General features: G+C 40.2%; 1 protein-coding gene across 1 annotated transcript; it reads left to right on the plus strand.

The window, feature by feature from the left end:
- The first annotated feature begins 3,891 nt into the window (after nucleotides 1–3,891).
- LOC133511519 (elongation of very long chain fatty acids protein 4-like) lies at nucleotides 3,892–11,203 on the plus strand. Its single transcript, XM_061840512.1, has 8 exons — nucleotides 3,892–3,992; nucleotides 5,145–5,211; nucleotides 5,294–5,481; nucleotides 8,632–8,712; nucleotides 8,841–8,897; nucleotides 9,017–9,131; nucleotides 9,218–9,345; nucleotides 10,809–11,203. Exons 1-8 carry the CDS (start codon nucleotides 3,987–3,989, stop codon nucleotides 10,989–10,991), a joined length of 825 nt encoding a protein of 274 aa, XP_061696496.1. The 5' UTR covers nucleotides 3,892–3,986; the 3' UTR covers nucleotides 10,992–11,203.
- The last annotated feature ends 350 nt before the right edge of the window (nucleotides 11,204–11,553 follow it).

An 11,553-nucleotide genomic window follows, 5' to 3' on the forward strand; every position in this document is an offset into this window, starting at 1 on the left:
ATTTTGTCAAGAACGACAAAACATTTCGTAGTGTTACAGTCAAGAAAATAAGTATTTGAACACCCTGCTATATTGCAAGTTCTCCCACTTAGAAATCATGGAGGGGTCTGAAATTTTCATCGAAGGTGCATGTCCACTGTGAGAGAGATAATCTAAAAAGAAAAATCCAGAAATCACAATGTATGATTTTTTAACGATTTATTTGTGTGACACAGCTGAAAATAAGTATTTGAACACCTGAGAAAACTAATGTTAATATTTGGTAGGGTAGCCTTTGTTTGTAATTACAGAGGTCAAACGTTTCCTGTAGTTGTTCACCAGGTTTGCACACACTGCAGGAGGGATTTTGCCCCACTCCTGCACACAGATCTTCTCGAGATCAGACAGGTTTGTGGGCTCGCGCTGAGAAACACAGAGTTTCAGCTCCCTCCAAAGATTTTTTATTGGGTTTTGGTCTGGACACTGGCTAGGCTATGCCAGAACCTGGATATCCTTCTTACGGAGCCAGTCCTTGGTTTTCCTGACTGTGTTCTTCAGGTCATTGTCATGTTGAAAGACCCAGCCACGACCCATCTTCAATTCTCTGACTGAGGGAAAGAGGTTGTTCCCCAAAATCTCACAATACATGGCTGCGGTCATCCTCTCCTGAATACAGTGCAGTCGTCCTTTCCCACATGCAGAAAAACACTCCTAAGCATGATGCTACCACCCCATGCTTAACAGTAGGGATGGTGTTCTTGGGATGGAAATTTGTCTACCTCCAAACTCGGTTTTGGCAAATTTAAGACGGGCCTTGACATGTGCCAGTTTAAGCAGGGGAACTTTCCGTGCCAGGCATGATTTCAAACCATGACGTCTTGGTGTATTACCAACAGTCACCTTGGAAACGTTGGCCCCGGCTCTTTTCAGGTCATTCACCAGGTCCTGTCGTGTAGTCCTATGCTGATTCCTCAACTTTTTAAGGATCATTGAGACCCCACGAGGTGATATCTTGCAAGGGGTCCACCCTGATTGAGAATGACCGTCATGTTTAGCTTCTTCCATTTTCTAATGATTGCTCCAACAGTGGACCTTTTTTCACCAAGCTGCTTGACGATTTTTCCGTAGCCCTTTCTCGCAAAGTGGAGTTATACAATTTTGTCTGTGGTGTCTTTGGACAGCTCTTTGGTCTTGGCCTTGTTACAAGTTTGAGTCTTACTGATTGTATTGGGTGGACAGGTGTCTTCATGCAGCTAACGACCTCACACAGGTGCATCTGATTCAGGATAATTCATAGAGTGGAGGTGGACTTTTAAAGGTGGACTAACAGGTCTTTGAGGGTCATAATTCAAGCTGATAGACAGGTGTTCAAATACTTATCATCTTAATATCTTGATTAATATTATCTATCAAATATAATTAGATTCATATCTTAATCATTAAAAATTATTTTAATTTATTTATTTTAGATTATCTCTGTCACAGTGGACATGCACCTACAATGGAAATTTCAAACTTCTCCATAATTTCTAAGTGGGAGAACTTGCAATATAGCAGGGTGTTCAAATACTTATTTTCTTCACTGTAAATAAACCACGACCAACAATTTGGTCCCACAATACCGCTACAACACAAAAATGAAATGTCAATTTTTTGGGATATTTTCCATATTGCGTGAGGTATCAAGAAACAACTCCCCGACAGGAGACATTGATGTCAACCAATAAGATTGTGTATTGTGACTGGTGCTTTGGTTCTCGTGCTTGCTGTTGTCAACATACTTGGTCGCAGTTGTCAACATTTATTCACACACACAAATGAAATGCTTACTGAAGCTCTGGAGCAGCGATGGCCAACCTGCGGCTCTCGAGCCACGAGCAGCTTTTTGCTTCCTTTTTTGTGACTCTCATGAAGGCATGAAAGCATTATCGAAGTTGTTTGTGTGCATGTGCATGCACCTGTGTGGAGTTTGCATGTTCTCCCCATGCCTGGGTGGGTTTTCTTTGGACACTCGGGTTTCCTCCCACATCCCCAAAACACGCTTGAATTGCAGACTCTAAATTGCCCCTAGGTGTGATTGTGAGTGTGAGTGTTGTCCGTCTCCATGTGTCCTGCGAATGGCTGGCAACCAGCTCAGGGTGTACCCTGCCTCCTGCCCATTGAGAGCTGGGATGGGCTCCAGCACTCCCGCAACCCTTGTAAGGATAAGCGGCCAAGAAAATGGATGGAAAAACATTTTTTAACAGATATAATTTGCAAACAAAGAACTGTTAGCTCATGCTGATGATGTGTCAGTGTACAATTGATTCCCATATGTGCAGAAATTCCAGTATGGGTGGTTTGCTGACTCATATCGAGTTTTTTTTTTTACCTCCTTCATAAGAGAAGGGTTGCGTCAGGAAGGGCATCCGGCGTAAAAATTGTGCCAAACATATGTGCGTTCATCTGAGATGACACGCTGTGGCGACCCCGAAAGAGACAAGCCGAAAGAAACTTACTTTATAAGATGTATTCATGTACTTGGGAAAAAAAAGGAACACTTATAAATAGTTTGAAGTAGGTTGAGAGAGTCCATTACCATTAATGTATGTATGCATGCATGTAATCTGAGTCATTATTATTCCATCTGTCTATCCATTTTCTGAGCTGCTTATCCCCACAAGGGTTGTGGGAGTCCTATCCCAGCAATATTCGGGCACGAGGCGGGGGACACCCTGAACTGGTTGCCAGCCAATTGCAGGGCACATGGAGACAGACAACAATCGCACTCACAATCACAAATAGAGGCAATTTAGAGTAATAGTGCAAACTCCACACAGGCGGGTCCGGGATTAAACCCGGAACCTCAGACCTGTGATGTCAACGCCTTACCAGATGATCCACCGTGCCGCTATGATTATTATTATTATTATTATTATTGTTATTATGGCGGCACAGTGGAGCAGCTCTAAAGCATTGGCCTCACAGTTCTGAGGTCCCAGGTTCAATCCCAGATTTCCTTGTGTTTTGGATGTTCTCCCCGTGCCTGCGTGGGTTTTCTCAAGGCACTCCGATTTCCTCCCACTTCCCAAAAACATGCAACATTAATTCGACAGTCTAAATTGCCCCTAGGTGTGATTGTGAGTGGGGATGTTTGTCTCTATGTGCCGTGCGATTGGCTGGAAACCACTACAGGGTGTACCCAGCCTCCTGCCCGTTGACAGCTGGGATAGGCTCCAGTACTCCCGCGGCCCTCGTGAGGATAAGCGGCTACGAAAATGGATAAATGGATATTATTATATATTATTAGTAGTAGTTATGTTATTATTTACAATATCAATTTCTATATAGTACAGAGCGTCATCACAAATTATTCAGTTTGGTTTGACAATGACAATATTATTGATATTCTATATTCAGAATCATCTTGATGGTTAAAGTAGTATTAGTACTGGTACTTGGTTTCACAAAAATAAAATATACAGCACACTTTAACTAAGCAAAGCTTTACAATACACTGGTGTACTATAGTTCAGCAGTACATACTATTTCTGATATTTTAGTCAAATTATTTAGCCACGTGTGGGGGACACGCATTTTTTTTCCAACATGAAAAGATAATTCCACGCCTTCCCCATGAATGTGCTTTGCAATGCCAGAGGAATGTAAGGCTAGAGCATTATTCAGAACATTTTTATAGACTTGTCTAGAAAATTTATCTTTGGTGTGGTCTGTGAACTGGATTAACTGATCGCTATTATATTTATACTGCAATGCTGAAACTACCCATTTGGGAATATTGCACAACGGAGTGAAAGATCAACTCTTTTGGGTTCAAATCGAACAGTTGAAAGTGTGCCAACAAGCTAAGGCAGTCGCTGTGAGGTAATATATCAGGGTTATTGTTGCTAAACAGGAAATGCTACTTTGAGAAGTTGGACTACCACAGTACAGTTGTAGACGTTTGAAATGGATCATGAGTTTAACTGGTGCTGGAACTGAAGAGAAAATCAACAATAACCACCTGAATGGAAGTAAGTCCTCCTGCTTAACATTAAAAACCTCACAGGGAAACAGAAATAGATTGGATGCCATTGATCTTGCACAAGTTGCTATTGTTATTAGTCAGGTGTAAGTTTGTTCCACCGTGACAAACTGTTCACTGATGATTTTCAACAGCCGCGTATACATTAGGTCTATATGTTAACTGTCACCCCGTCGTATAAGGTTGCCTGATAAATTTCTTCTATTTTTCATAAAGAGTAGGTTTATGTTTTCCAGGTTTGTGTGAAAAATATATTTGTATCAATTCTGTACTTAAATATTGGGGATAGGCATTTATACAAAGTGTTTATAAATTGTCAATCAAGACAATGGTAATGTGCAATCAATCACTTTATTGATTGCCTTGTAATTGACTGGAGACCAGTTCAGATATAATCCATATTTCACCCAAAGTTAGCTGGGATAAGGTCCAGCTCCCTATGACAGAAAAAGCTAAGCGGGATATAAAATGGAGGGTCAAATACTGTATATAATTCATATATTCATCCATCAATTCACCCATTTTCCTCTGCTTATCTGAGGTCGGGTTGTGGGGGGAGCACCACCTTAGCAAGGAGGTCCAGCCTCACCGCTCCCCAGGAACTTTGTCCAGATCTTCAGAGCAATCCCGAGGCATTCCCGGGCCAGCCGTGAGACGTAGCATAACTTCATTTAAAACACAAAAGGAGCCCGTGAGAGATGATCCAAACAATAGATGGCAGCAAAGTTGACAGATGATGTTCTTGGACAGTTACATTGGAATAAATTTGAATCGTGTCAAAAGATTAATCTAGATTTAATTTCTAAAAGTGAAGATAGGTAAATACCACAGCCTTTGTGAGGATAAGCAGTTAAGTGAACGGATGGATGAATCTCACTGAGATGCACTACACACACAAAGTGAAATATTTCACTTTTTTTCGGATATATGTTTAATTTTGATGATCATGGGCATTCTCAAGTGTTAGATTTAGAATGTATCAGGAGTTGAGTTCTGTTGTAACTTATTGGGTTTCCCCATATGTCAAAAAGTGCATGTAGCCAGGAGATTCCTTTCAAAATACAATATTCAGATTGATTTGTGTTCATGCCTTTCTTTCTGACCTTGTAGCACAATGATTATTGTTTCTATTCCAATTCAGGGTTTTCAGGAGCTCACCATTTGGCAAAAAGCCCAGTTTTATTACCAGCGAATGCTTGAAACTGGAGGTATGCTTTCATGTGAACTTTCATTTGGCACCAACTTACTGTTAGGAAATGTTCTTGATCCACATTTTCTCTGTCTACATAGATAAGAGGATAGAAAACTGGCTGCTGGTCTACTCCCCGGCACCCGTCACCTTTATAATTATGTGCTACCTGGTCATTGTTTGGGTCGGGCCAAAGCTGATGGCAAAAAAGGAGCCCTTCAACCTCAAACTTGTCTTGATACTTTACAATTTTGCGATGGTCTGCCTGTCTGCATACATGTTCTACGAGGTACTGATATGTAACATTTATCCATTTATTACAAAGCAACAAAAATGGGAACAAAACATACAGATACAAATACACCTCCCTCCAATAATATAAAAAACAGTTACTTTATTTCCTTTATTTGTACTGTAAGGTTAGAGATGAACATTTAAATGTTTGTCTTCTTCCGAATCAAACACAAATCCTAAAAATAAGATACAGTAGCACTTTTTGTTCGAGTCCACCATTTTTCCCTTTGCTTTTAAAAACTACATTGGTATATCTTTCCTCCAAAAGCCTTAGTCTCTGTAATGGACTTCCTCCTCTCCTTCAAACCTCATATGAAGCACTAATTCAGGCCATCTGAAAAATGTTGACTGTCTTCACTGCTATTTCTCTGTTGTTGGATTCCAAATCATTTCAAGACCTTCTTCTTTAAAACTGTGTTCCTCACCCGACCAAAATTAAACTGCCGCCATCACAAATACTTTTTTGCAATTTCCCCCCCAAAATAATTTTTTTGCTACACAATAATCCCTCACTACACTACAATGCATGCGTTGCACGAGTTCACACTCCCGCTATATTGCAGATTTTTTTCATTACAGCCATTACTTTTTTTTTGTACAGTTTGTACATTTTTTTTTTTTATCCATTGCTCTTGTGCTCTCTACAGTAAATGTGATGTGTTTAAATGAGCTTGTATTGTGTCTTCGAAGACTAAAAAATAATCAAAAAAAAACATGCCTAAGGAGTATTTAAATAGGATATTTCTTTATTACGGATTTCATTTATTGCAAGGTTGGGGGGCAACTGTACTGGTTGAAATTCTTACGATGACCTAACGTAGGATATGAGTGAAATGATCGATGACAGTGATTCCCAAACAGTGTGCCAGGGTACATTAGTATGCTGTGAGCGCTCTTCAGGTGTGCCGTGGGAAGTTATCCAATTTTATGTAATTGCGAAAAATGAACATTTATTCCAAGAAACAATGTATCTTTATTCATCTATTTATGCCAGTGAGGCACAATGGCAGACAGAACAAAAAATCCTCTTCTATTAGATGGCAAGAAGTACGTACAGTAATTAATCAATTCATTTTTGGTGACATTTACTTTTGTTGGTGTGCTGTGGGATTTTTCAATTGTAAAATATGTGCCTTGGCGCTATCAAGGTTGGAAATCACTGATCTATGAAAACACTTTAACCTCTCTGGCCTCATTTGGGGCTCAAATTTGGTTTGACTTCATCAGTCAACATTCAACATTGGTAACTGTCATACAACTGGAGAATGGTCACAACTTAAAAAAAACAACTGACGTGGCAGCATGGGCGGGCCACTGGTTAGCACATCACCCTCACAGTTCTAATGACCGGAGTTCAATCCCAGCCTCGTCTGTGTGAAGTTTGCATGTTCTCCCCATGCCTGCGTGGGTTTTTTCTGGGTACTCTGGTTTCCTCCCACATCCTAAAAAACATGCATGGTAGATCAATTGAAGACTCTAAACTGGCATTAGGTGTGAATAGTTGTTTGTTATGTGTCCTCCAATTGCCTGGCAACGAGTTCAGGGTGTACCCCGCCTCCTGCCCAATGACACTTGAGAGGATACAGTGCCTTGTGAAAATATTCGGTCCCCTTGAACTTTTCAACCTTTCGCCACATTTCAGGCTTCAAATATACAGATATAAAATTTTCATTTTTTGTCAAGAATCAACAACAAGTGGGACACAATCGTGAAGTGGAATGAAATTTAATGGATATTGTAGACTTTTTTTAACAAATAAAAAACTGAAAAATGGGGCATGCAATATTATTTTGCCCTTTTACTTTCAGTGCAGCAACCTCACTCCAGAAGTTCAGTGAGGATCTCTGAATGATCCAATGTTGACTGATGATGATAAATAGAATCAACCTGTCAAGTCTTTGTATAAATGCACCTGCTGTCTCATAGTCTTGGGGTTCTGTTTAAAGTGCAGAGAGCATCATGAAGACCAAGGAACACACCAGGCAGGTCTGAGATACTGTGATGGAAAACTTTAAAGCGGATTTGGATACATAAAGATTTTCCAAGCTTTAAAGGAGCACTGTGCAAGCAATCACATGGAAACAGAAGGAGTATCAGACCACTGCAAATCTACCAAGACCCAGGCGTCCCTCTAAACCTTCACCTCGAATAAGGAGAAGACTGATCAGAGATCCAGCCAAGAGGCCCATGATCACTCTGGATGAACTGCAGAGATCGACAACTGAGGTGGGAGAGTCTGTCCATAGGACAACAATGAGTCGTACACTGCACAAATCTGGCCTTAATGGAAGAGTGGCAAGAAGAAAGCCATTTCTCAAAGATATCCATAAAAAGTCTAGTTTAAAGTTTGCCACAAGCCACCTGGGAGACACACCAAACATGGAAGAAGCTGCTCTGGTCAGATGAAACCAAAGTCTTTTTGTCCACAATGCAAAATGATATGTTGGGCGTAAAAGCAACACAGCTCATCACCCTGAACACACCACCCCCACTGTCAAACATGGTGGTGGCAGCCTCATGGTTTGGGCCTGCTTTTCTTCAGCAGGGACAGGGAATCTGTGGGCAGAGGTGAAGACTGCTGTTCACAAACGCTCTCCATCCAACCTCACTGAAGTCGAGCTGTTTTGCAAGGAAGAATGGGCAAGAATTTCAGTCTCTCAATGTGCAAAACTGATAGAGACACACCCCAAGTGACTTGCAGCTGCAATTGCAGCAAAAGGTGGCACTATAAATTATCAATGCAATGGGGCCAAATAATATTGCATGCCCCACTTTTCAGGATTTTATTTGTTGAAAAAAATTAAAATATCCAATAAATTTTGATCCACTTCACGATTGTGTCACACTTGTTGTTGATTCTTGAGCAGAAAAAAAATAATTTTATATCTTTTCCTTTGAAGCCTGAAATGTGGCGAAAGGTTGAAAAGTTCAAGGTTGGGCAAATACTTTCACAACGCTGTGTAAGCGGCTCAGAAAATGGATTTATGGATATCCTGTATATATTGCCACATTAGCCTTGAAATCCAATTTCCTATTATACTGAAGTTGAACAAAAAGATAACTATTCCACTTTATATTAGCATTGAGTGTCCTTTCGTAAGGAAGATGTGAAAGTTGGGTTGAAAGTCAACTTCTCTCTTTGCAGTTTACGGCAGCTTCCTGGATGGCGAGTTACAGTCTCCTGTGCCAGCCAGTCGACTACAGTGACGGTCTACTAGCTATGAGGGTAACAGGTCTCCCCTGAATAAACCACTTCTTTACCGCGTATCATCAGATTTTTAAATTCTGTGCCTAATTAACACCTAAATAAACTTTGACTAATACTAATTACATGTGTCTGTCCATGTTGTACAGATGGCCAGAGTGTGCTGGATGTTTTACCTCTCCAAATATGTGGAGTTCTGTGACACAGTGAGTATGACAGTCACATTATTGTTGCTGATTCAAATGTAGTGACAACAAAGAAGTGAAAGGAGGCTGCAGGAGCATCTATTCATGCGAGCGGCTAATTGTCTCTTTCTGTAAATCAGATGTTCTTCATACTGAGGAAAAAGAATAGTCAGCTGACCTTCCTCCATGTCTACCATCACAGCACCATGATCTTGAACTGTTGGCTGGGTTTAAAGTACACGCCAGGTGGCCAGTGTGAGTAAAACTACAAATACTCAAGGCTAACATAAGATTAAGTAAGTACTGATGTACTCATTAGACTTTGTCCTATGTGTCCAAAGCTTTCATGAGTGGCCTGGTCAACTCCCTGGTTCATGTGGCGATGTATTTCTATTATGGTCTTGCAGCATTCGGACCACGTATGACCAAATATCTCTGGTGGAAACACTACCTCACCATCTTACAGCTGGTTAGTATTGATGTATCAGTGTGTACGTGCTTTAATATTTAATATATATTTAATATATTTAATATTTACACCCTGAACGTGTTGCACTCACAATCACACCTAGGGGCAATTTAGAGTGTCCAATTAATACATGTTTTTGGGATATGGGAGGAAACGGGGGTGTGCAGACAAAAAAAACACGCAGACACAGGCAGAATATGCAAACTCCACACAAGCAGGGCCGGGATTGAACCCTGAACGTCCTGTGTTCATCCCTATATTTTGTTTTTATAGTTGTGGGCTTGTCTGAATCGCATCTGCACATACAGCACACTAACATCTGAGGTGGATTTTGGAAAATATGTGGGAAGGAGGATGAGGAGATAAAAAATGAGGAAAGCGGGGAAAGAACCAGTGACAACAATAATAACAACAATAACAAGAGCAGCAACAGTTCTTTTTTCCTCCCTCATCCCCTTTGTCATATATTTTCTATGTTCCCTGCTAAGGTTGATGTCAGCTCTCTCACAGCCATCGAGGAAGCACTTCAAGCACTCTGAGGTGGACAGGCTAGATACACTTATTATGGAAGATTTGAGTTGGCTGCAGAAAGTGAACATGTGTAGTTTGTCGTTACTCAAGTAGCCATTGTTCAGTAAGGGAGTTACTATTTATTATTCCATCTGGAAAACAAGACTGTTTTAGATAATGAGGTGGACTGCTTGTCTTGTAGCTTGGTGTGTGACTACCTCCTGATTAGTTGGTCATTGTCCACTGTAGCTGCAGTTGCAGCTCATCGCCATTAACTTCTGGACCATCTGTTTTATTTGTATAATGCTGACTGTTGTAGTTTGTCTTCTGGATGGCAGCATAATATTGGTCAGTATGGAGGGCCATTGCCATTATGTAACAATAATTAAGATGACCTCAGTGGTGACCCGCAAATTGACAGTTAGCTTCACAATTTCACGACCAAAACCTGTGCTGTGCTGTTAGTAGTCGTGTATTGTTTTAATGTATTGATATTTTTATGTTGTCCATATTTTGGAATTTTCTTTTGTATTTTGGCATTTACAGTATTTGTTTATAGATAGATAGATAGATAGATAGATAGATAGATAGATAGATAGATAGATAGATAGATAGATAGATAGATAGATAGATAGATAGATAGATAGATAGATAGATAGATGTCTTCAACATTATCTGTCACAGATGAAATGTCACATAACACCACGAGAGGGCGCCTCATTATGATGTTGCGATACACCGGAGGGCTGTGGTATCTTATGTGCTTTGATGTGATCGTCATTTACATTTGTACAATCGCAAAATTAGAAGGAAAAAATGTTTAATAATCAGCTTTCCCACAATTGCTTTAATTACATAGGAATGAGCCATATATATTGTTAGAAATCATTTCTCTCTTCCTTAATCTAAACAACACGTATCTCACACATATTCTGTTTTCTCTCTCTTTACAGCTTCAGTTTTTCCTGGTAACCATGCACACCGTTTACAATTTGTTCGCTGACTGTGACTACCCTGACTCCTTGAACTTGTTTGTATTTATCTACGCGCTCACCCTCATCGCACTCTTCAGTCATTTTTACTACCGAAGCTACCTCTCTTCGAAGACCAATGACCTAAGGAAATTTAAGGTGTGAGAAAAAATGACAACTGTGTTAGAACTGCATGAAGGAGAGAATGGGCACGAGTGACATTAAGTTAGTTTCATTCGAAAGAGATCTGCCCGAACCAACAGCTCATCTCAAGTGTTGTTCTTTCTTTCCTTTATACATCTTCCTAATTGTAAATCCAAAATGAACACAAACATGATCAGAAAACAGAAAAGTCAAGCCAATAAATCTTTGTGCTAACACCAACCCAACTTGTCTGCGTTATAACTTTGGTTGACAATGCTAAAATCGGGGTAACTTTTCAAACTGCGTGTTAACATTTCAGATCTTATCATTCCTCCTGTGTTTAGCGGAATGTGTTTGTGTGTGTGTGTCCGTGTGCGTGTGTGCGTGCTTTTATGGCTGATGTAGAGAATTTAACTGGATTTGTTTCAAGCATAATTATCACAGAAAAGACTCACAAAGTGAACCTTAATTCTTGGCTTGAATAAAAGCGCATTCAAAAATTTGGCAGAGTGAGGAAGAGTAACTGTCCTTGAGCACTTACCTCTTACTCCCTTCTTCCAGGGTTAAAAGACATTTACTCTTA

The sequence above is a fragment of the Syngnathoides biaculeatus genome, chromosome 13 (assembly GCF_019802595.1).
Source record: "Syngnathoides biaculeatus isolate LvHL_M chromosome 13, ASM1980259v1, whole genome shotgun sequence".
Lineage (NCBI taxonomy): Eukaryota > Metazoa > Chordata > Actinopteri > Syngnathiformes > Syngnathidae > Syngnathoides > Syngnathoides biaculeatus.